This window comes from Leptinotarsa decemlineata, unplaced genomic scaffold, assembly GCF_025532065.1.
Source record: "Leptinotarsa decemlineata unplaced genomic scaffold, Ldec_3_MD MMD2_tig00078422_RagTag_RagTag, whole genome shotgun sequence".
Lineage (NCBI taxonomy): Eukaryota > Metazoa > Arthropoda > Insecta > Coleoptera > Chrysomelidae > Leptinotarsa > Leptinotarsa decemlineata.
The window spans coordinates 15804084-15831638 of record NW_027412747.1 but is presented as its reverse complement, the minus strand read 5'-3'; the positions used below and the strand labels follow the sequence as shown (position 1 = coordinate 15831638).

The 27555-nt window shown below is 33.3% G+C and overlaps 2 protein-coding genes across 3 annotated transcripts in view; one reads left to right on the top strand and one right to left on the bottom strand.

Annotated features, from left to right (window-relative positions):
• The window catches only part of nmdyn-D7 (nucleoside diphosphate kinase homolog 7), a 212235-nt gene that overhangs the window by 54155 nt on the left and 130525 nt on the right, over window positions 1–27555 (bottom strand). The gene's annotated exons all lie outside the window — the stretch shown is intronic.
• The window catches only part of LOC111503874 (RYamide neuropeptides), a 68060-nt gene that overhangs the window by 24023 nt on the left and 16482 nt on the right, over window positions 1–27555 (top strand). Inside the window, exons 2-4 of the mRNA XM_074186154.1 lie at window positions 5935–6025; window positions 17012–17123; window positions 23740–23871. Of these exons, the coding sequence (XP_074042255.1) occupies window positions 5935–6025; window positions 17012–17123; window positions 23740–23871 (335 nt within the window). The remainder of the gene's footprint in view (window positions 1–5934; window positions 6026–17011; window positions 17124–23739; window positions 23872–27555) is intronic.

The window sequence follows — 27555 nt, the reverse complement described above, 5'->3', positions numbered from 1 at the left end:
AGTTACAAATAAAACTGGTAAAGAACATAGAAAGTTTCAATTCTCTTTTCTTCATTATGATTTCCTAACACGTAGTAACGGCTACATCCAACATGAGAAATTATTTCTTTGATGGTTTTTAGTTTCAATAAATAAATATAGACTTTTCATAAAATATCTATTCTGTTTTATAAATGATTTTTATAATGAATAAAAACAGTTGCATTACAAAGAACAATATATTCGATACAATATATTCGATGGCATATCTTTTACCGTTGATGTAAAACAAATTATGAGCGATCACACTTTTTGAACAACCAATTTTAATGTTAATGAGAAAAAATCAACTATAATTTTTAGAAACCGCTACTAATGATAATAATTCAACCAAACTACTTACCTAGTAGATAGAATACAAGTTTAACTGACTACTTTACAGATTAATTAACAACCTTCCAACTATAAAACTGAAAAACTGACTCAGACAGCTTTTCGAAAATAGAGTTAAACAAGCTAACTTGAAACGAAAATACAATTCGAGTGTACTATTATTTGGATAACGTATGCTAGGTCGATCTTTAACCGAACACTACTACAAATCAAATGTCAGGTTTATGAAACGTTTTATAGAGGAGTGATGAAGCGTAAATTCGTCATCTGCTCCGGTAAGAAAATTAACAAACTATAATGAGTTATACGAAATCTCATGAGAGACCAAGAAATTATTTTGTTATTCATCGAATAAAAATAAATCTGGTACGGATATAACACGTATTGACCTCTCTTTGAAATCGATATAAATGTAAATTGATTTGGTTTATATATATTCCTGGTAAGGAATTCAACTCCATGGGGAAGAGCTCTAACTTTTTTAAGGCAAATCCGGAAAATTCCATAGTGAATGCAAGAGTACTGAGAGAATGGAGAGCTTTGGGATTTATAGAGACAAGTGTATTTTATTATTGAAAAGCGAATATAGGCAAGAAGTATCATAATGAAGGACGTGGATTGGCTTATATGGGTTCCTAAATGGATGTGAAAAAATAAATGGACTCAGCAAACCAATATCAAACCAAAAGAGAAGACTTGCGATAGACTGTGATTTTCCTCCATCGACAGTGGCGTACACAATTTAATTATTGGGAAAATGATAAACACAAAAATATGTAACTGACTGACTACTTCGGTCATTAGCCTTGTGTTCTGTAACATTGCAGAATTATCCCAACTCTAACAAGATAAATTCTACAGAAAATACAAAGACTGAAAACTACATGTTTCTCAGAGGAAACCACTAATCTCCGAAATGAATAATTTTTTCAATACATACAAAATATGAACACTTGGTATTGTGAAATAGAAACAGAACTAAAGAGAAACGTAATAGTTACATCTATACTAATATTATTAATGGAATCGCTCTAGTATTTTAATACTTTTTTGTTGATAATGTCCTATACCTATCTCTATCTGTTTTCGAGATAAAAAATAAATTCTGCTAAATATGGTCCAAAACATAGTCTTATTTGAAATTAAGTACATCAGTACTCTCAATTTATGAAAAGTTGATATTTTGATGATAGTTTGGACAAATTCTAAATATTCAAATAACACCAAGAAATCGACTCCATATCATACAGGGCGTGCTGAAATTACTATTATTTCCATTGTGCATGAAAGTAGTCGAAAGTTCATTTTTTCAAATAAAACCCGCTGTATATTACTCGATAGATTGGTGAAAAATGCTGCAAGATGATATACATGTCCCTATACCTAAATCGTCAAGTTTTCTTAATAAAGCCGTTTTTGTGGAAAAATAGTTATTCACTTTTTACCTACAAGCGTTGAAAGTGGCATTTTATTTTGTGAGTGGGGATTCTTGCAAAACGAGCGTCAGCAAGTGGAGCAAACTCACGAGCAAAATAAAATCACTTTTAACAAATGTATCATACAAATTTTTTTGTATAACGTTACTGCTGTTAATAAAAAAAATTATAGGTTCCATGGGATTTGAACACACGATCTTTGGATTACAAGGCATATGTTACAACTACATACGCCAACTCACGTTATTTTAAGGAGGATTATTGGTTAGTCATGAAGGACTTTCTACAGTTGGACTGAATACTACTTCGTCATCGTCGGTAACTTCACAGGGATTTAATATTACCAATAGCACGAACTGCATGTGTGAACTTTTCTAAATGATTTTTTGGTAGGTGTTCTGATTGAAGTGTTTCTATCAAAGGGCTTTTCAATAACAGTTGTACAAAAAATAATTTTTAAAGAATTTGATTTCTAGGTAGCCGTGGAAATATCAAGCTTATGACAGTTTGGTGACTTATATAAGTAATTGATAAATGGTTATTGACGGTGTTTCAAAAAATCGCCAAAAATGAATGCAAATATTGATTATTCAAAGGAAGTTCTTATGAAATTATTTATTATACACGGACAGTGTGATCAAATCATTGCCAGAACTTGTAGAAAATTCAACCAAATGTATCCTGAATTAACACCAATGAACGAGAGGAAGTTTGTAAGATTACAAAATAATTTCCTTAACTATGGCTCCATGTTAAAAGCGCCTTCAACATTACCAAAACCTGTTACTTCAAATGAGGATAATACTGTTAACGTTTTGGCATATTTTTATGCATATCCAGAAGCTTTCATTCGCAGTGCAGAAAAAGATTTAGGTGTATCACATGTTTCAGTACAACGAATTTTGAAAAATCACGGAATGCATCCGAATAAATTTATCAAAGTTCACGCTCTAAAAGCAGAAGACTTCGAACGAAGAATGCATTTTTGTGATTCCCTTTTGATTCATACACAGGAAGATCGGGAATTTTTGTCAAAAATAATTTGGAGCGACGAATCAAAATTTACGGGAGATGGTATTTTCTATAGAAGGAATAAACATTTTTGGGCTGATCATAATCCTCATGTTACAAAAGAAATGGGTTTTCAAGAAAAATTTGACCTGAATGTTTTCTGTATTCTGTAGTAATAAAATTAGCTTTTTTATTTATGAAGACACACTGAATGCAGAGAGATATCTCCAAATATTAAGGACGACTGTAACCGATTTTCTTGAAAATTTGCCTATAGAAGAATATAGGAATTCGTGGTTTCAACTGGATGAAGCGCCAGCTCATTCCACCCAGGAAGTTTCCAGGAAACTTGACGAACTCTTCGACGATCGTTGGTTTAGGCGTTTAGGGCCGTGGGATTGGCCACCGAGATCACCCGATCTCACGCCACTTAACTTTTTCATGGGGCGTTTTAAAAGAATGGGTATACAGTACTCCAGTGCCTACCAAAGAAGAATTGCAACGGCATCCCCAGGAAATTGAAAAAACAACCACAAGTCGCGTACAAAAAAACATTTTAAAGTGTCTAGAATGTATTGTACAACATTTTCAGCATTTATTGTGAAAATGTGATATTTTGTTTACAATTTTGTTATTTTCAATCATTCTATTCTGTTATTATCTGTACTTTCACATGTTTTAGCCCACAAAATCTTACTTTTTACCTAGAAATGACTGATTTTTGGTACAGTTGTTCCCTGGAAACTTTGAGCCACAGTTGAGGAAATTATTCTGTAACCTTACAAACTTCCTCTCGTTCATTGGTGTTAATTCAGGATACATTTGGTTGAATTTTTTACATGTTCTGATAATGATTTAATCACTTCGTATGAGTCATATTTACCAGAATATATAAATATAAACATCAACTCCAAAAATGTCAATTTAGTTAAATCAGCAAAATACTTAGGTATTCACATAGATAGTTTTCTGAGATGGAATATTCAAGTGCATAACTTGAAAAATAAATTGAGAGGACTTCTATACAGGTTTCGCCAGCTACGAAATATACTAACCCTTAATAAATTGAAAATATTATACTACGCATTTGTAGAATCTCTTCTACAATACGGTGTAATATGGTTGGGGTGGTATTAATGCTACTGCACTCGATCCACTAGAAAAAATACAGAAGTGTATTTTAAAAATTATATATAACAAAAGCTCTCGTTATCCTACAGAACAACTCTATGGGGAATTAAAAATTTTAGATTTAAGGCAACTGTTTTCTAAAACGATTATCATATTTCTCCTGAAAAATAGAAATTACTTGAAAAACTTACCCCACAATTGAATAACACGAGCTCAAAACTCTGCAGCAGTGTACATACCAAGAGCAAAAAAAAACAATTGGTCAAAGATGCTTTACCTTTATTGGAGCTAAACTCCTGAATCATGTTCCTGTCTCAGTTAAAACACTTAATAATATTGGTCTGATGAAGAAACGCATTAAAAAATGGATTCTTGAACAAAGTAGATAATTTGTCAAAAACATTGTAGATCCAGCAAATTGATGCATTTCTCATTTACTCATTTATTTATCTTATTTCTTTTCTTCATGATTATTTTTAATTTCCTCTTATAAGCTTATTCATAAGACGAAACAAAAAAAAACCATTGTTCCCACAGACAGGTTCCATGTGAACCTAAGTGGCAATCGTTTTTTATTTGCACACTCTTATGCTTTTCAATATTCAATGTAATAATTCTAAGAAGATTTGGCAAATACATAAATAAAATAAATGTGTATAATAAATAATTTCATAAGAACTTCGTTTTAATAATCGATATTTGCATTCATTTTGGAATATGATTCGAAACACCGTCGATAACTCTTTGTAAATTACTTATGAAAGTAACCGAACTGCTATTAGCTTGATAATTCCAGTGCTACCTAAATCCAAATACTAAAAAAAAATAATGTTTCTAGAAGAAGCGACTTTATTGAGAAAACTTGACAATTTAGGTATAGGGACATGATATATCATCTCGAAGCATTTTTCACCATCTTTCATTTTACCGAGTAATATACAGGGGGTTTCATTTGAAAAAATGAACTTTTGACTACTTTTATGCACAATGGAAATAATAGTAATTTTAGCACGCCCTGTATGATATGGAGTCGATTTCTTGGTGTTATTTGAATATTTCGAGGTTGTTCAAACTATCATCAAAATAACAACTTTTCATGAATTGAGAGTACTGATCTACTTAATTTCAAATAAGGCTATGTTTTGGACCATATTTAGCACAATTTATTTTTTATCTCGAAAATAGATAGAGATAGGTATAGGACATTATTGACAAAAAAGTATCAAAATACCCGAGCGATTCCAAAAATGTATTAATATATGGGGTGTTCCATTTAAAAAAATAAAGTTGCTAGGACTTTTTGATGGAAGTGGCAACGCCGCAATGCTGAAAATATTTTAGATTGATAGAACAGGTAAGGAAATGTGAGAGGTGAAATTTTCAGAAATATCATGCTTTGCGTTTTCCAGAAACGTCTAACCTACCATCGACCGTGAGTCACGCTGTATATGGATGTATGTATATATATATATGTGGCTCTTTCACGCCTAAACGACTGAACGACTTCGGATGGAACTTCAGATGAATACAGTTTATATATCAGAATAACATAAAGGCTGCAATTTTTTGTGATTTTGGTCATAATATTACAATAAGTATTGAGTAAGTTGGAAAAATTCTTGCTTACCTACTGGGAGCTATCTTGGCGTGCGCTTAGTTACTGTATTTTTTAAGTAACATTGATTCTGATTATTATTTCAAATCAGAGTGTTGTTGAATACACCAGGAATATTAGGGGTTTCACTTATTTTGAGAGATCATTATATCAATCATCTTTTATATACCTAGGTATCATAGTATAACGAAAATTACGTTGTTATAATGCAATAATGATACGACTTTATTCAACAGAAAAAACTGAATAAAATAGATCAAAGGATATAAAAGAATATATAGAGTGAAAGCACATATTTAGGTTGCATATAGGTATTAGTTTCTATAAAATTGTTGAAAATGAAATCCTTATGGGTATTTTTCATTTCAGATGCATATTCGAAGGATTATTGTTGTGTTGTTATATTGTATAACAGTTCTTCTTACTGCTGTGAAAGCGTACTCGGACAAAAGAATACCTGGTAAGTAATTTGATTTATCTAATGTCGTCTTATCTCTGAAGTAAATTTTTCATCGTGTTGTCTTACAACATTGAAAATAAAAATAATTTTCAGTACTTATCAGCAATATTTACGTTTACTCTGATCTCGAATAATCACCCGAAGACGATTGTAGATACTAACAACCGAAACGTCTTGAACTAACGTGACTTGGAGTCTCTACACTTTTTATTTTTTATTATTTTCTTTTTTCATTCCTTTATTTTTATTTATTCAATTGTTATATTTTTACTTGTAGTTTACTTCACTATTATTTCATTTCAGGTTTATTTTGCTTAATATAATTGTTATTTTCAGCTATTCATTTTTAATTATTCTTTTTTCAGTTGTTTCAGGGATTTCAAATCATTTTATATAGTAGACAATGGAAGTCCGAACCAGTGAAATTCGAATAATCAAAATTAGACCAGTCTTTGATCAGAATTATTTCGTAAATACATTCTGTTTGTTTCCTAACTACGGTATGAAACTTCAGAGGGTGTCTCTTTAGGTCGTTTAAAGAAAAGAAGTTCCTATGAACATATGTCCGGAGTTGTCCAGTATTTATAAAATATCATAAACATCTTTACACCGATTTGGTATAGCTTCTTCTAGTTCAGTTGTTACACTTTCTGGTCTTCTACTAACTGCATTTTTATTATCCTAGTTTCACATAATCTTGCATGTAGCGTTCTAAATGTTTTTGCACATGGAATTACTCTGTTAAGATATCTGTCCTGCTAAATTATCTGTGCTTCTTCTGCATTTCCATTTGCTAATCCATAATTAAAGTCTATGTCAGCGTCAACCATTTAAGCGTTAGTAAAAGTGGCGTCAATTTTTTTTCGAAAACGAAGCTAGATATGAAGACAGCACAATCGACATAAAAGTTGTTTTTTTAGTTGATTACCCTAAAAAAACAAAAAACTAAAACAGCAAGTCAGTGGCGCACTTTTTTCCCAATATTTTTAGCTGTGGTGCCCAGTGAGACTCCACTGGACCAAATAATTTAATCTAGTTAGGGCTGAATAAGCGCCTTATTATTTCAAATGATTGAAGCAGATTTCAACCGATTTTATGTAAGGATATTTATGATATTTCATAACGGTGTCCTTTAAACTTAAATGCCCTGTATCTCAGAAACAAAGCAACTCCGGACTTATGTTCATGAAAACTTTTTTCTCAAAAAGATCTAACGAATCACCTTCTGGAAGGTTCGTACCGTAGTTAGGAAATACCTTGTATGCAGTCGAGTCGAGTTGAAGTCAATCGCGTCACAGACACACTGGTGTTAAGGTCGGATCTTTTCAGCAACGGTGAGAGGTATAGGCGAAGTAAACGATATTGTGCATATTTAAAGTTGGCGGCACTCTCAAAGGCCAAAAAAACCAATACATAGAAATGAACCGGCAGCGAACTAGTCCACGTTATCTGTTTGAAATGTGGCGTCCTTGGACAAGTAGTAATAGTAATAACGAGTAGTGTGATAACAACGCAGACTTTTTCCAGTGTAGTGATTTCAATAGCGATGGTGAAAAATGCAAAAAAGAGATACCAGTGAATAAGATTCGGATGCATTTGAATATTGAAACACAGAGAATATGTTTCAATGTATATAAGAATCTACATCTCAGGTTTGATTTCGAGGGAAACAAACTATCACAAGCAACATCAGATTTGAACAAAATTTCTTTCTCAACTGTACGTAAAATAGTCAAAAACAAACCTCATGAACGCAAGACGCGATGTGATACAGGATTACCAAAACCTTTAGATGTTCATCTAATGAAACCATTTGACAAAACTCTTCAGAAATGGATAAAGAAACTAGGATTTGAATTTGAAGTAATAAACAAACGTCAAGCAGTTGTGAAAGCAGAAGAATCGTGAAATTGCGTAATGAATACTTAGAACGAATAACTAAATATAGACAAGAACAACGGCAAATTTTCTATTTGGACGAAACTTGGTATGACACTCAGTTACGAAAGGGTGGACTGATGGTTCGAGAATGTGTATGCCTAACATGCCTGCAAAAAAAAGGATTGCGACTTAATTGTGCAATATGGAGGAAGTGAAGGATAGGTTCTGAATTCTTTGAAATTATGTGTAAAAAACTTAAGGACTGCAATGTTGACTATCATAAGAATATGGAAGCTAATATTTTCGAGGAATGGTTTGAAAACATATTGATCTCAAATTTGGATGCGAATAGTGTAATAGTTCTTGACAACGCTTCCTATCATTAGCGACAGCTTAGCAAAGTACCGAATAAAAATTCGAGGAAAGATGAAATACAAAGTTTTTCAATGGATACCAAAAACCAACAACATGAAGTTTTACAGACAAAACCATTTTAAAAAGTGCATGCCCTTGAGAGTATTGCTGAAAAGTATGAACACACCATACTAAGACTTACCCCCTATTTTTGTGTTTTCAATCCCATCGAGTTGATTTGGGGAAAACTGAAACAAAGCATCAGGCGTAAAAATAATTTTCCAAAATCTGATGAGAATGTGATAGAGCTAATATAAACGAAGAACACTGGCAGAAAAGGACTTAAAAAGTAATTTTAGTTGAAAAAGACTATATGTCTCTCTGTATATATATAATAATAATAATAATAATAATAATAATACATTTATTATTTACCAGTACATAAAAATAATACAAAATAACTTTACAAAACAAAAGTATCAAATGCAGGTAAATAAAAGGAGAGCAGTTAGACTCTGCAGCCAATTCTTCCACAGCCCCCTTGAGAAGCCAATAAATACATATACACGATAAGAAAAGTAAACTATACATTTTCGAACTGTAACCAAATATTATGTTAACAACTATGATTGTTGAGTAGGATTTCATACATAATCCACTGATACAGGCAACAAACTATTGTTGACTAAATAGAACTCGTTTATACCTAAATTTAAATGCATCACAAGACAACGAAAAATTAGGTACATCCTGGACATCGCCGAAAGTCGCTATATTATAAGAGAAAGATCGTTTGAATACTTCTTTTTTATGCTTGGGTATAGTTAGCATGTTCCTCCGTCGCAAGTTCAAATGATGCACGTCAGTCCTAAATCCAACTTTTTGATATAAGTATTGGGGGATTTTATTTTTCAAAATTTTGTAAAAAAAACATACCATATGATGCTTTCGACGGTTGAACATACTTAGCCACCCAGCATCCTTTAATTTATGTGAAATACGCATAGGACGCCGTATTCCATATATCATTCTCATACAAGAATTTTGAACCTTCTGTACTTTTCTTATATCCGAACTATCGATACAAGGTCCATAAACTACGTCACAATGATTGAAATGGGAGAGAACCATACTATCACACAGCTTGATTTTCAATTTGTAGTTCAGAAAGTGTCTTTGACTGTGAATAAGTTTCAATGACATATATGCATTTTTTAATTTTTGGGTAATATGGTGTTTGAATCGTAACTTATTATCCATAATCAGTCCAAGATTCTTACAATAATCAGCCACTTCAATCTTGTCTCCTCCTACCCTTATTGTCATTATGTTCTTTGCTGAGGTCACTTCCTGATCAGTGCCAAATAAGAGTGCAACAGATTTAGTTGAGTTGATTCTTAATGAATGACTATTTGTGAGGGTCAGCAATTTATTCAGGTCAGAATTGATGACGTCCGTAGCTTCCGCTAGATCACAAAATTTGAAAGAGAGATATAGCTGTGTGTCATCTGCATAAAAGTGGTATTTACAGTTTGTCAGGTGTAGAGAGAAGTTGCTATTGTAAATGGTGTATAATAATGGTCCCAAAATACTTCCCTGTGGAACGCCCTGACATATGTCCACAGAATCCGAAATATGATCATCTAATTTCACTTGTTGCGACCTACCAGATAGATAAGACTTAATAATTGAACAAGCAGTGTCTGCGAATCCAATGAAATGTAAGATAGAGAGAAGAATATCATGTCTTAAGGTATCAAATGCCTTGGAGTAATCAAGTAGAACAAGAGCACACATTTCATTATTATCAATTGACCTCAATATATCATCAGAAATAGCACACAGTGCTGATGAACAACTGTAGCCAGACCTGAATCCACTCTGATATAAGGGAAGTATATTATTATCTTCGATGTGTGTTCTCATTTGCAGTTCAAGAATTTTTTCTAATACTTTAATACTATATATATATATATATATATATATATATATATATATATATATATATATATATTTATATGAAATCTGAAGCTTTCACGGATAGGAATATGCTGTACTGGTTTTCCGGGTATATGATCCGTGTATGTGATATTATCTCTAATTTCACCGACGTTTCGACAAAATCTCATTTGAAAGCTTCAGATTTCATATTCGATACCTTAACGGGGAGATGAGGTCAACTAAGAAAAAGAAGAACTCAGGTAAAACTCAACAACATTTAAATAGTAGGTAGTAGAGGGTTTATGGACTACTCTACCTCTGAACACGTAACGAATACCATTTTACCATTATAGTAAGAAGTGAGTTGAGCAAGGTCAACAAAACTTCTGAACACGTAACAGCACACCTTGATAATGACAAATGAGATTTTGTCGAAACGTCGGTGAAATTAGAGATAATATCACATACACGGATCATATACCCGGAAAAACCAGTTCAGCATATTCCTATCCGTGAAAGCTTCAGATTTCATATTCGATACCTTAACGGGTAGATGAGGTCAACTGAGAAAAAGAAGAACTCAGGTAAAACTTAACAACATTTAAATAGTAGGTAGTAGAGGGTTTATGGACTACTCTACCTCTGAACACGTAACGAATACCATTTTACCATTATAGTAAGAAGTGAGTTGAGCAAGGTCAACAAAACTTCTGAACACGTAACAGCACACCTTGATAATGACAAATGAGATTTTGTCGAAACGTCGGTGAAATTAGAGATAATATCACATACACGGATCATATACCCGGAAAAACCAGTTCAGCATATATATATATATATATATATATATATATATATATATATATATATATATATATATAAATCGATTCAATTCGTGAGGTTGCAGTCAATAGCTGGGCTGTTACAAAGAAAACTCTTTGTTATATGTCAAGCTTTCGGTATATTTCACACCTTCGTCAGGACAACTACAATAATAAGATTATATATCTTGTAAAAAATATATAAATATGGAGAACTTACTAACGTGAGAATAAAATATAAAATGGTTCAAAAACAGATAGAAAAACATTAATAAATGACAGTTAATAAAAATTTTGGCTGACAATGTCAAGTGGGAAAATTCTGAATGATACTCGAATTACTAGATTTTTTATTTTCTTTATCATATTTCAGTAGGTACGTGTAAATTTTGCTGAGACTATCAATATCAGTTCGTTTATTCATTGAATGTTCTTCGTTATTAATATGTATCATTTCCAAAAATATTCTTTTCGTTGTATTGGTTTCTCTATCTAAAATATTTGGATTTTCAAAATTCATTTTATGATCCTCCGAATTAACATGTTCTGTTAATGCACAAGAATTAACATTTCGTCTACAGTCGCTCTTATGGGAAGTGATGCGACTACTTAGAGGTCTAGATGTTTGTCCTATATATGTTTTAGAACAATCCATACAAGAAATTTTGTATACTAAATTGGATTTTTGTTTATTTGAAATTGGAGCTTTTACTTTACTGTATAATTTAGATATAGAAGTGACATTTGTTTTAGATATTTTGAGGTTATTATTTCGGAATACATTAATTAATTTTGGTGTCAATTCTTGAATATATGGGAGTGATTTATATATGAATGAAGGTATAACGTTGTTATGTTCAACTTCTTCATTATTATTTTGAAAGTTTGTTCTTTCACAAAATAAAATTCTGTTTACTAAAGATTTAGGATAAGAATTTTGGATCAGAATTTTACTGAAATTAGACAAACTTTGGTTTCGTAAATCGGGATGGGTAATTTTGATGATTCTGTTTTTTAATGATTTTATTAAATTGATTTTCATTTTATTTGGATGATAGGAATGGTAATTAATAAATCTATTACTTGATGTTGGTTTTCTGTACCATTCAGTGATGATAATATTTTGTTCTGATCTCAATAACTTCATATCGAGGAAAGGAATTGAGTTGTTTATTTCCTCTTCAATAGTGAATTGGATATTGAGATCATATGAATTAAATACATTCAAAATTTCTTCTTTTCCATCTGTAGGTATGGTCAGAATCAAATCATCTACAAAACGTTTGATGAATGGAATAGGGAAAGATAATTTTTGAATACAGTCATCAATAAGTCATCATAAGGTCAGGTGTAAATTATAACCGCCACTTCCATCAAATTAAAAATAAAAACATTCAAAAAATCAATTCATTGAAAAATAACTTTCTATCTGAAATATTATTTCAAAAAGATTGGTTTAAAAACTTAACTAATATCAATTTTCCTAATGATATACAGAATTTTCTATCCCTTGGCCCTAAATTCAGTGTTTCTCCAAATAAACATAATATTAACATTTCGTCTCTATTAGCAGATTTGGAATATATAATGGAGAATTTCGATGAGACTAAAAAAGATTTATATAGAACACAAGTAACGAATATAATAACAAATTTTCTACACAAAAATCATGACAAAGAACACTATTTGAATGAATTGTATAATAAAACCCGAAAATATCTGAAAGAACATCCAGAGATTATTATCATGAATAGTGACAAAGGTAACGTTACAGTCGCCATGTGTAGAGACCAATACATCAATGAAAATCACATATTATTAGAAAACTATAAGTACTATAAAATTTTAAAATCAGACCCAACTTCTACACTACAACAGAAAGCAAATAAAATTGTTACAAAATTAAAAAATTGTCACAAAATAGATAATATTACAGCTAAATCATTAATGATATACAATTCCATAGCACCACGTTTTTATTCGTTACCTAAAGTTCATAAACCTACCTTATCCATGCGACCAATTGTATCTTCCATCGATGCACCTAACTCAAAACTTTGTAAATTTCTAACGAATATTTTAACAACTTCCTATAAAACAGACAATCCTTATTATATTAAAGATTCTTTTTCATTTAGTGAATTTATAAATAATTTTCAGCTTCCTCAAAATTATGTTTTGATAAGCCTAGATGTTGTTTCACTTTTCACAAACCTACCGTTAAAAGTAGTGAAACAAACTTTGAACAAAAATTGGTCTAACATTGAAGAACACTGTGAATTAGACAAAATTACATTCATGAATATTTTAGATTTTATTTTTGATTCAACATATTTTATATTTGAAGACAAATTTTATAAACAAATATTTGGCACACCTATGGGTTCCACCATTTCACCAATTTTATCGAGTTTTGTTTTAGATGAGCTTATTGATGACTGTATTCAAAAATTATCTTTCCCTATTCCATTCATCAAACGTTTTGTAGATGATTTGATTCTGACCATACCTACAGATGGAAAAGAAGAAATTTTGAATGTATTTAATTCATATGATCTCAATATCCAATTCACTATTGAAGAGGAAATAAACAACTCAATTCCTTTCCTCGATATGAAGTTATTGAGATCAGAACAAAATATTATCATCACTGAATGGTACAGAAAACCAACATCAAGTAATAGATTTATTAATTACCATTCCTATCATCCAAATAAAATGAAAATCAATTTAATAAAATCATTAAAAAACAGAATCATCAAAATTACCCATCCCGATTTACGAAACCAAAGTTTGTCTAATTTCAGTAAAATTCTGATCCAAAATTCTTATCCTAAATCTTTAGTAAACAGAATTTTATTTTGTGAAAGAACAAACTTTCAAAATAATAATGAAGAAGTTGAACATAACAACGTTATACCTTCATTCATATATAAATCACTCCCATATATTCAAGAATTGACACCAAAATTAATTAATGTATTCCGAAATAATAACCTCAAAATATCTAAAACAAATGTCACTTCTATATCTAAATTATACAGTAAAGTAAAAGCTCCAATTTCAAATAAACAAAAATCCAATTTAGTATACAAAATTTCTTGTATGGATTGTTCTAAAACATATATAGGACAAACATCTAGACCTCTAAGTAGTCGCATCACTTCCCATAAGAGCGACTGTAGACGAAATGTTAATTCTTGTGCATTAACAGAACATGTTAATTCGGAGGATCATAAAATGAATTTTGAAAATCCAAATATTTTAGATAGAGAAACCAATACAACGAAAAGAATATTTTTGGAAATGATACATATTAATAACGAAGAACATTCAATGAATAAACGAACTGATATTGATAGTCTCAGCAAAATTTACACGTACCTACTGAAATATGATAAAGAAAATAAAAAAAAATCTAGTAATTCGAGTATCATTCAGAATTTTCCCACTTGACATTGTCAGCCAAAATTTTTATTAACTGTCATTTATTAATGTTTTTCTATCTGTTTTTGAACCATTTTATATTTTATTCTCACGTTAGTAAGTTCTCCATATTTATATATTTTTTACAAGATATATAATCTTATTATTGTAGTTGTCCTGACGAAGGTGTGAAATATACAGAAAGCTTGACATATAACAAAGAGTTTTCTTTGTAACAGCCCAGCTATTGACTGCAACCTCACGAATTGAATCGATTTATAGTTAATCCAGTCACTAATTATTCTGTTATATATATATATATATATATATATATATATATATATATATATATATATATATATATATATATATATATATATATATATATATATATATATATATATATATATATGAAGTTTTCACGGATAGGAAAGTGGGGCAGAACGGGGAATTCAGAATCCTGGTGCAGACTGACCCATCACAAAAGGTGCGTGGGATGACGGAAGAACTTTCATGCTCCATTCAAACGCTGGGGTTGGCGTGAAAATAAAAAATCGCTCGGAAACCGTGCTGGAAGAAACCGCTCGGAAATCGCGAAGTATGTCACCGGCCTAATGTGGTATTATCCAAATGGTTGTTTGATGATCTTTCCGTGGGCAATAGAATCTTGCAAAATAATTCGAACACAACATTTTTAGGTGTACTCATTGATAATTAATTGAAAATATTGCTGATCATGTTAGACATCTTGAGAGTAAGATTTGAACATTACGCGCGAGAGTAGTTTCTAACGAGCTGTATTTCAGTCTTGCGAAAACTGACTATAAGGTATTGGGTGCATTCCCAGCTTTGAAATGGAATACAGTGCTTCCCAAAAAAGTATGAAATACACATAAATTAACTCATAAATTATCAGTATATCAAATATCATGCAAATCTGTTCAGATGTCTTTGCATGATTGAGTAATAAATATTCAAAAACATAATATATGTCCATCTGTTAGACTTTTGAGGTTGAATTTTCATGAGAGATAAAAAAGGGGGGCGTCTCGGGAAACCCGGCAGAAGTGATAATTTAAACAAATCTAAGTTGAACTACTTAGGTTATTACTTACATTTTATGTATATTAAAATAACCAAAGAAGGCTCAGGATGTGGAGAGTACTCCAGATCACTCTAAGCCTGAGGATTAAGTGGGGAATGGGAAAAATACCAGCGTGCTTCAAACGGAACTGGCTGGTATCTCAATCATCACAAAAGAAATAATCAGGAAAGGAATTTCTGGCAAAAACATAACAATCTACACTGATATCAGACAAGCCCTATTAGCCTTGAACAGACGTGTTACCTCAGGGCCAGTACTAGAGTGCCACCAAGATCTAGCCAAAGCCTGGGTAGATAATAATATTATCCTGAGGTGGATTGAAGGGCACAACACGAGTAAAGGTAATCGCATTTCCGACTCTTCAGCGAAGGAAGCGGCTGGACTAGGAATTTTATGACCCAGTGACATCTACGGCCTAATGGCTTCGACAATTGCGAAACTAGCCAAACGTTACACCCATGCTCAATCCCTCAAGACATGGGATGACATCAAAGGATGCAATCTTGCCAGGATCACCCTGTGCGACCCTGTGAAGCTGGCGCCGAAGAAATATCTGGCGATAACCAGGAAAAATCTACGCTTAACAGTAGGATTTCTGACTGGCCACTGTCAACTGAGGAAACACCTCCATAATATGGGGCTAGTGGACACACCTCTTTGAAGGATATGTGAACAGGATGATGAAACAGGCATGTCCTATGTGAGTGTCCGGAGTTATTGTCAATAAGAGAGTGTGTGTTCGGCGAGTCTTGGCCTACACCTGCCAATATAAAGGAGATGTATCCCAGTGACCTGTCCACCTTCCTGGAAAGAACAGGGTGGACGATGACCTAGGAGGACAACTCCTTGGGAGGATGTACAATGGTTCACATGTGGCCTAAGTGCTGTGGGCCTACATTCACCCTCCCTGCTCTACAGATACAGATGATAATGTAAGGGAAGGTTATTTATTATTAAAATCTTTCATTGATTATTTTGTGTATGTACATATATTATAGCTACTATAAGCCAATTGTTACTTTTGAAGAATTAAATAATGATACTAATAATGTTCATACACAAAATTGGTATCATCATTTTTAAGTCACGTTTCACACAAAAAAAAATATTACGCGCTTGCTAGTTAGATTTTTATAATACTGTCAACAATATATGTCTAACGCACACTAATCACTGAGCATTTTTTCGACGAGAGAGGAGGAACCTGCCTTCCGCTGATGTATGTGTGAGAGAAAGGGAAGCCAGGGCGCCGTTTTGCGTTAGGTAACGAAGCGGTTTACCCTCCCATAAAAAGTTACCATTTCAAAATCGTTCGTGAAAACATAACCTAACCTCACTATCATAATCCATTGTAACATTTTTCAGGTGCTGTATAAAAACATGTAATAATAAAAATAGATTATTTGTGATTGTAAATACATGTGAACGAAGATAAGAACCATTCTTTTTTGTTTTCAGAAAAGTTCAAATCAATGGTGCGATACGGAAGATCCAGTAAAAGTTCCAGCAATGAACGCGACACCAAACCTATTAATGTTCGCAGGGGTGATGCCTTTTTGGTTGGCACAAGGTAAGGTAATAAAAAATCAGTATGTACCGTACTCTGTTTTTTATTTGTGGCCTTATCTTTCATGTATTACAAAAATTATGATGAATTTAGTCGAAAGATAGACACAGTGCGTACGGCAGCTCTTCGTTGGTATGGACTATGGGTTTCGTTCAGAAAACTTTTCGGTATCCTGAAATTTCAGCAATTGAATATATTTTTTCATAGAGATCTAAGTTGGGCGCCACACAGCCAATAAAATAAATGGTACGTGATCTGGTCGACTGTGAAACCCAATCAAATCAAATTGAGTTCCTTAAATTACAGCAATGAGGTGAATCTATAAAAAATCAGATAATCTGAAGGTACTTGACATTCACAAAATACTGGCTGGTAAATTGAACAAGTGTAGAAATGAAAATCTAAAGATGCTCCAAAATTGTCATTCAATCGTGAGTAAAAAATTGTAATAACTCAATAATAATCCTAGAAGAAACTATGCTTTCATTTATCTGAAGAAAGTCCAGGTGAAAAATATCAATATTAGTTATAAATTTCATGTCATTGAAAAAAAATATTGAGAATGGTATCAAAATTACCTCACCAGAGTATACTCAGTTCAGGTTTACACTATAAATGGAAATGGAGATTAAGTCAAAACTCAATAATTGTATCATGTCGATAAATCAGTATTTCTAATGATTAAAAAATTATTTTCATAGAAATGAGTCAAGTATAAGTAAAATATGCCTGTAAGTTTCTTGTCGGGCTGTAGGTGTAGTTTTCTTCTACCAGGAACGGGAAAGACTTGGAGCACGTACTTTTCGTACTGGACGAATGAAAAAACCAGCATTCGGCAAATTAACTGAAAATCTATTCCGTTCATGTTCTTCCCTCTTCAATGATTCCAGACAAATTCTGCAGAAAAACTATCGTAAAAAGTCTCCAACATTAAAAACCCTAAAAAGAATAATTTCCATAAAGAAAATTCATTCTAAAATTCGATTTACTGAAAGGTGAATCTCATATGCAAATAAAAGAATCAAAATGAGTTTTCATACCGTCCAATGAGATGGCGTCGCTCCTTCTGCTAAAGTGGATGTGACTCAGTAGAATCCTCAGAAAGTGCACCTTTTTATGGAACTCGCAAACTCTATATGTGAAACTATATCAGAAACTATTTCGTTCAAAATCTTGAAATTGAACCAGAAGGCTCACCACTAAACAAATCCTTTTCTCGAGATTCTCGTCCACCACTTTCTTCCTAAAATGGCCTTCTCTCCTGCCGTTCTCGTGAATAAGCATCATCTATTGCGCAAGTCTGTCCACAGGAATTCACCCGAATAATTTGGACACCACCTCATTTCTGACTTTCGATTTAACGAATAAAGACATCCTATCTTGAAGAAATCCGATTGAATCGGTCGTATTGAAAGAAAAAACAAACTCACCAATCTGTATAGTCGAAGTAAACGATATTGTGCACTCTTGAAGTTGGCAGCACTCTCAAAGGCCAAAAAAACCAATTCATAGAAATAAACCGGCATAGAGGTAGTTCATGTGCACTGTAGACTTGACGTTTCGTATTGGATAATTTATACTAAACGAGTTTTATGATTGGCTGAAAAGTCATAAAATTAAATTTGAAGTCATGTTATGGTGACGAATAGAAATCGGGAATGCGGAGATCGTTATCGCCTTCGTGTTCAGTTCAGGAACTGATCGCGAATTGGTGTTGAAATTCGATATTGGTGCAGTTATAATTACCTAACATTTTTGTTATCTGTTTAAAATGTGGCTTCCTTGAAGAAGTACTGGTAGTAATAACGAGTGTGATAACAACGCAGACTTTCTCCAGTATAGTAATTCCAATGGCGATGGTGAACAATGCAAAAAAGAAATATCAGTTAATAAGATTTGGATGCATTTGAATATTGAAACGTGGTGATTATGTTTCAATGTATATGATAATCTACATCTCAAGTTTAGTTTCGAGGGAAACAAACTATTACAAGCAACATCAGATTTGACCGAAATTCATTTCTCAACTGTACGAAAATAGTCAAAAACAAACTTTATGAACGCAAGAAGCGATGTGATACAGGATTACCAAAACCTTCAGATGATCATCTAATAAAATCATTGATAAAAACAATATACGACTGTTACAAAAGCAATGAGATTCCTACAACAGAAATCACAAGGAAGAAATTGAATACTTCTGGCCATGAAGTGAGTTGATGTGACAAAACTCTTCGGAATTGGATAAAAAAACTAGGATTTAGATTGAAAATAATAAACAATGTCAAGCACCTATGCAAATCAGAATAATAGTGGAATTGCGTAACAAATGCTTAGAACAAATAAATAAATATAGACAAGAACAACGGCAAATTTTCTATTTGGAAGAAACTTGGTATGACACTCACGACACAGTTACGAAAGGGTGGAATGATGGTTCGAGAATGTGTACGTCTAACATGTTGGCAAACAAAGGATCGCGACTAATGATTGTGCATTTGCGTAGGAACTGAAGGATCTGAAGGATGGGTTCCGAATTCTTTGAAATTATGTGGAAAAAACTTGAGGACTGCAATATTTACTATTATAAGAACATGGAAGCTGATATTTTCGAGGAATGGTTTGAAAACACATTTATCCCAAATTTGGATGCGAATAGTGTAATAGTTCTTGACAACGCTTCCTATCATTTGCGACAGATCATCAAAGTACCGAATAAAAATTCGAGGAAAGATGAAATACAAAGTTTTTTAATGGATAGGTAACAATTTGTATTTTGGAGATTACTATACCAAAAACTTGAAGTTTAACAGGCAAAAACATTTGAAAAAGTGTACGCCATTGAGAGTATTGCTGAAAAGTATTGACACACCATACTGCGACTTCCCCTCTATTTTTGTGTTTTCAATCCCATCGAGTTGATTTGGGAAAATTGAAATAACACATCAGGCGTGAAAATAATTTAAAAAAATTTGATGAGAAGGTGATAGAGCTAATTAAAGAAAAGTATCTAATATTACCAAAGAAGACTGACAGAAAAGGATTAAAAAAGTAATTTTAGTTGAAAAATACTATATGGAGATTGGACACTTACATATTAATGGTGGAAATGAATTCATTATTGATTTAAATGACGACAGTGATAGTGAAACAGAGAATATGGAAAAGTAATTATCAGAAGCTTTCGAAGAAAGTTAGTGAAGTGTTATTTGAATCCCTACTTTCCCACTCACCTATATAAACGAAATATTTATTATATAGTTATTGTGATTCTTATATAATCAGAAATGATTATTGAATAACGAAATTAGTTAGCCCCCTGACTATATTACTAAAGGGGAGCTGTTGGAAGATAGGTTGCACTATATCGTTTACTTGAACTGTACCAGAAACTAATTATCATACTTGTATTGAGAAAGTGAATAACGAAGGATATTCGAAGAGACCTAGAACTTTCTATGAGTGATAAACAAAAATGTTTCATTTATAGATATCTCTTTTTTCTTTCTTTAAATGAGAACTTCAAATCTTAGGTTAAAGACGTAATTTTGTTTGGTAACTACTGCTATTAGGTAGTTGAAAATAATAATATTGGTAAAAATATATATGAAATTTTCTCACAATTTTGATTTGATACGCAATTAACAATTCAATAATATGGTTCGTTGATTTTTTCATTAATCCAGGATTAAGAACTGTTCTCCCGACCTAAATATCAACTGCACTATATTTTCCGGGTTTGTATATCACTTCAGCAACTTGAAAGCTTGGCACGCTCTCCTTAAGAAAACATTTATTTTAACACTCTACGGAACTAATGAATCTTCTTCAGACAGATCAATAATTTCACAATGTAAGGAAGTTCGAGTGAAGATATTACTCGACTATGTTACTCCATGTGTGAATCGATATCCATCAGTAAATGTTTATTCTCTATTTTGCTGACCTGGAAACGTGAGAATCTTTTAAAAAATATGTATTACTTTCGACTTTTTTTTAGTTATACATATACAGAGTTTTCCCCTCCCATATTTTTGAAAATGGAAACTGCGATTGATGAACGTTTGGAGAAATCCAATTTTGGTGATTTGATTTGAAGGTAATACTCAATTCCATTATTTTGTGTCAGAGCTATTTTCCGCGTTTGTCGGCCGTGGCCTGCGGGTTTTTAAGCCTGATGTTTCGTCCACGACTGCGGTGTTCTCGTTATCCTCTCAGTACATACTACTTCGTCCAGTATCAGTTTTTATGGTGTTATTTCATCGCATCGGCAATGGCGTAGTTTCGGTCCTGATATATTATAAGGAATCAATCGAATGACCATTCTCCAGATTGATATACAAAATTTAATTTAGTTGGAAGATCCACTTCTAATTATTTTCTAACAATGCCAATTTGGTTAGCTAAAAGCGATAAACAATTTTGTTCTAGTGTGGAAAAAGTATTTTCGATGGAATATTCCTCATTTCAATTTCTGAATCACAACTCATATTAATGTCCTGCTATCTTATTTAGCTAGACTGTCCCTATGGACATGTCGAAAGATTTGTGGTAAAATTTGGTCCCAGGCGAAGCTCTCTGGCTTAGAGAGACAGGCTTGTCTGGCTATCAGTGGTGCCATCAGTACCACACCGTCAGCGGCCATGGAGATCCTTCTAGATCAACCCCTTCTCCCCATTTTTCTGGAGAGAGAGACTAGATGGACTGCATATAGATTTGTGCAGATTGCCAATTGCCCAAATCAGTTTAATGCAGTGTGCAACAGACTGTAGGTTAACACTGGAAGTCACATCATTCTGGAAATGATCTCTGACTTTATGCCTCCAACTGTCAACTACGAAATGTTTTATGAAGTACTGTTCCCGAGTAGAGAGGACTGGATTTTCCGGGAGAAGGAAATATTATGAGCAGATTGGTTCACAAATGGATCAAAAACACCTTCCGGTTCTGGTGCAGGTGTTTTCAGTCGCAGACCCAGCACAGAGACATCAACCTTCCTATGCGACTGTATTTCAAGCGGAAATTTACGCTTTTGAATTGTGTGCGGAGAGATTGGAAGAATGCAACCTCATACACAAGTCAATGAAACTATACTCGGACAGTCAAGCGGCGTTAGAAGCTCTTGGCTCCTACCGAGCAACGTCTAAATTGGTAGCAAATTGCCAAAAACGACTCTCCTCGATAGGAAGACTTAACAGATTGTCTCTGGTCTGGATTAATGGCATGGAAGACAATGAGGCTGCTGATTCCCTTGCAAAGGAGGGTGCTGCAAACATCTTCATCAGACCAGAACCTGTCATAGGCATCGCTTTAGGCTTTGCCAAACAAAGATTGAACACCTGGATGGCAAGAAGATTTATGGACTTCTGGCAGAATCTTCCAGAATTGGCTCACGTCAAGGCGTTTATTCACCCTTCGAAGCTTGATACCAAACAGTTGTTGGACTACAGTAGGGATGAACTACAATGTCTAACAGGCCTTCTTACAGGTCACTGTCATTTGAATCATCATATGCAGAGACTCGGACTGTCGGAAGATAGTGTGTGTTTGGAAAATGATGAAACAGCAGAGCACATACTTTGTGCCTGCCCCATTGGGGATCAAATCAGGCTTTTAGAGTTCGGCAGAGCCGTACTCTTACCGTCTGACCTGAAATACCACTCACTATACAAACCAATCGGCTTCGTTAAGGAGCTGGGTTTATTTGGCCGAGTGTGAATAGGTGTGAGCCACAATAAACCCTTGCGGGTTGCGGTGGAGGATTGAATAGAACCACTCACTTTGGATCTAACCTAATCTAACCTATCTTTTTTAGCAATCAGGACCCAAGTTATTTAACGCTTTACCCGATTTCTTGGAAAACATAAATAGCTACAAGTTTTCCAAACGTAAATTTAAGGAATATATACGCAATATTAAATAAACATTTTCAGATATGCCTCATTACTAGAAATTTATTCTTTTTACTGGAGAATAGTAGTTGAATTTTCAACTCGTTTCTGTGTTTAGGAAAGATAAATTCTATCATTTCTCATTTTTCATATAATTTTTATATTCTTCTTTCTATATCCTTTTTCCGTTCCTTTTTTGTTTTGAATGCCTTTTATTTGAACTAATTGCAGTTTCTTGGTCTATTCATTTCTACAATTATTCTAATGCTTTTATTATATTTGATAATTGTATAATTTTTCGTATTTCAGTTTTGAGTCTATACTTTTGAGTTTGATCTTTATACTCAAACTTCATTTTTGAAAAACTCTGTAATATCAACTTATCCAATGGAATTCAGAAGCATGAACTAACTTCTATTCACTAATTTTGGTGTACAAACTTTGTACGGAGCTTTTCACTTTGAGAAACTTTCAGATGTTAGTCAGGTGTTGGTCGGTGGTTCAAGCCCTAGTCTGAACGATCGATCTTCATTTGCTATCATCCAACCCGTGTTGGGAATCACACGTTAAAAGGTAAGACCTTGTTAAACATCAGCTAGCAAAAGTTTCGACTTCTGAAGATTGTCGTTCGTAGAGGTGCTACAGCTGGTTAATGGAAAAACAGACTTTATACAGATTTTAATATCCATCAGAAGCGAAGTGTCTCATTATTAATTATTATTTCACAGATTTGGCAAAAGATCGTCATGGAATCCCAACGCTTCCCTGGTGTATTCGGTATCTGCGTCGCCTTTTCAAAAACACGAGCCCTTATCTTGCACATGGGTTGGACTCTCGAATTTCTACAAATGTAGATCAAGGTGAGAATTTTTTATTTCTCTGTTTAATGTTAGAAAAAATGCATGGTGTTCAGCATTGCTTTTTTTATTCCATGTATTAGTTATTTTGATTTTTCACGGATGTTTATTCGTAAAAGAAGTTGCTCAATTTTTCAGGGTAATCTATGGAACGCCCTTTTTCTTTTTATTGTCACAAATATTCATTCCTCAATTTATTCAAATAACAATTTATTTGTTTGAATTGAATTGATTCATGCATTTGTTCGACACATTAAAAACGATTGTTCGCAAAATTTGTTCTATTTTAAATGACACTTGATTTGTAATGTTACATGAATTAATTTGTTTGATGAAAAGTTGCGAACAGTTATAATATACATTCATTGTTTGAAATTTTTAGAAGTAAATGTTTGTCATATATACTTTTTTGTAACCACGTGCCACGCCGTTTTACTTTTTATTAATATTCCTTTGAAATGAGCTGGATTATTTTGTTTGTTGTATTTCAGTGATACATGAATTAAATTGATTGTTGATAATTTTTATTCGGCGCCACGGTTGAACGGCGTTTTGTCGTACTATAAATGAACTAGCATGTTGCCATATGTAACACTTGAAGTTCTTGATAAATCCGCTCGATACCAGCGCCGAATTAAAATTATCAACAATCGTTTTAAATGTATCTTTCAAATACAACAAACTTATCAAATCATTAAAAAAATTTATTCTTTGTCAGAAATTAGTTTTTTAAAAAGATTGATGAAATAAAATGATACTTGCTTGAGAATGTTTAGCACAAAAGTTGTAACCAAATTTTATATTGAATGCATTAAAGTGAATGTTGGAAATATTCAACACTTTCAATAAAATTTAAATATAACAATCTTTATTATTCATAGAAAAATATTTAGTATGGAAAGTTAATATTTTCAGACAACCGAAAGTCTATTTTTATTACCAACAATGTTTTATGGGAAAACTTTCACAGTCATTCAAATATATACATTGAAGTTTTATTTCCAAACTTACTTTCAGAAAGTGAATTTAAAGTTTCATTATAATTAAACAGTCATATAAATAACTAACATTTTATTCAAAGGTCAAAATTATATGCAGAATTGAAACGTTTGTTGAATTTACTCGAATAATACATTCCATTGACTGTTGAATAAAAATGTTTGTTCATTGCTGAGTTGAACTATATGTATATAGACTATTTTTCAGCATAATATATGGTAAATTGGCGTTCCATTTTCCAATACTCGGAAACAATATTTTTTTTCGGAATCAATAAAAGCTTCAAGTTATTTCCTTAGTCTTTTTTATTCAAATAACAATTTTATTCATGTAACATTTTAAATCAAGTGTCATTTAACATAGAACAAATTTTGCGAACAATCGTTTTTAATGTGTCGAACAAATGCATGAATCAATTAAATTCAAACAAATGAATTGTTAGTTGAATAAATTGAGGAATGAATATTTGTGACAATAAAAAGTAAAACGGCGTTCCATAGTAATCTGTTTAACCATAGGCAAGAATTCTGTTGGTAAATGACTAGCGTTTTCGAAAAATATATGTAATAAAAATTGTAATGATTAGTAATATTTCATACAATAAGCATTACAATTGCAATGTGCACATTAAAATGTGCACAAATATTTGTGCACGAAGCGATCAAATTTAGTGAAAATTGAAACAATCCCCTCAACAATGTACATATCAAAAATAGATAACTTTTCACATATAGTCAGTGGGCATACCTAAAGACTGGCTATAAATCGAATTATCTGATAGAAACACTTCGTTCAGGCCAGTCTCAACTCCCTACACTTAGGTTATTGGATTAACACCTATCAGAAAACAACTACTCCCCTGGCTAATACGACGGCGTTGGATTATAACCGACAGGTGTCAGTGCATGATTTTTCACTGAAGTTATTCCAGCATATGCTGTTGGCGAAACAACTGCCGAAATAGATTTTCAATTATTGGAACATACTTGCAAACTGGTTTCGGGCTGCTTGACCAGTGGGCAAATTTCGGATATGCGGTTGGTTACCTCGTGCCCAGGCAGATGGGGCGATGACAAACCTGTTGTTTGTTGTCCGCTTCAGCCTAGTTCGAGGAATGATACTCTGAAGGAATTCGATTTTCAATTATCGGAAATCATCGACTTTATGTTGCTGATAGACAGTACCTTGCACTGACGAGTGACGAGTGCTATTGAGCACAAGAAACACACACAGCGAGGAAAAACCAGCAAATCAAGAATAGCAGAGCATGTTTGGACCCATCAACATAACATCGAGTGGTCCCAAGCTGAGATCATACACAGAGAGGAATATTGATTTAGGAGGAAATTCAAAGAAGCCGCATACGTGTTGTCCAACAAAGTATTTAGCCAAGCTAGCGTAGAGATAAGCAACATATGGAAACCCATTATCAAGCGAAAAATGGCCAACTCCCGCCAAACGGTCATCTCCCACTGAACCAGTGAAGCGGAAAAAGGAAAGCGGAGATAAGTGGAAGTACTCGAATGACTCATAAATAGTCATCTCTCGGAGGAATTAGTCTAGTCATCACCCGAATACGATTGTGAATACTAACAATCGAAACGTCGTGAAGTAACTTGGCTTGGAATCTCTTAACTTTTCAGTTTCATTTTTTGTTCAATCGTTCTATTTTTACTTGTATTTTATTTCATTTCAGGTTTTTTTTGCTTAATATACTTGTTATTTTCAGCTATTCATTTTTAATTCTTCTTTTTTAGTTCTTTCAGGGATTTCGAATCATTTTATATAATATCAGACAATGGAAGTCCGAACTAATGGAATTCTACAAAATAACTAATAGAGTAGTAAATCGCGATAGGTATTTATCCCGATGACAGGTTCTGGTCCGATGAAGCTGCTTGCAGCACATTCCTTTGGAAGGGAATTAGTAGCCTCATTGCCTTCCAGGCCAGTATGGCCAGGAATCCAGACCAGAAACAATTTGTTGAGTCTTCCTACCGAAGAGAATCGTTTTTGGCAATTTGCTACCAACTAAGACGTTGCTCGGTAGGAGCCAAGAGTTTCCAACGCCGCTTGACTGTACGAGAATATTTTTATTGACTTGTGTATGAAGTTGGATTCTTCCAATCTCTCCGCACACAATTCAATGACGACAATTTCCGCTTGAAATACAGTCGCATAGATATCTTTGTCCTGGGTCTGTGACAGAAAACACCTGTACCAGAACCGGAAGGTTTTTTGATCCATCTGTGAACCAACAACAATCTGCTCTTAATATATCCTTCTCCCGGAGAATTAAGTCCTGTCTGCTCGGGAACAGTACTTTATGAGGCAGTTCGTAGTTGACAGCTGGAGGCACAAAGTCAGAGATCATTTCCAGCCTCTCTCTCCTAAAAATGTGGAAAGGGGGTAGATCTAGAAGAATCTCCATGGCCGCCATCAGTGGTACTGATGGTACCACTGATGGCCAGACAAGCTTGTTTCTGTAAGCCAGAGAGCTTTGCCTGGGCCGTTTTCTGTAGAGCCTTCGGCCACCAGAAAATTGTACCATTGGTGTGACAATCATCACATAAATCCAATGGATTTGTTTGGGACCTAAGCCCCAAGTTTTACCACAAATCCTTCGACATGTCCATAGAGACAGTCTGGCTTTGTGTGAAACTTTTTTCAAGTGAGCGTTCCAGGTGA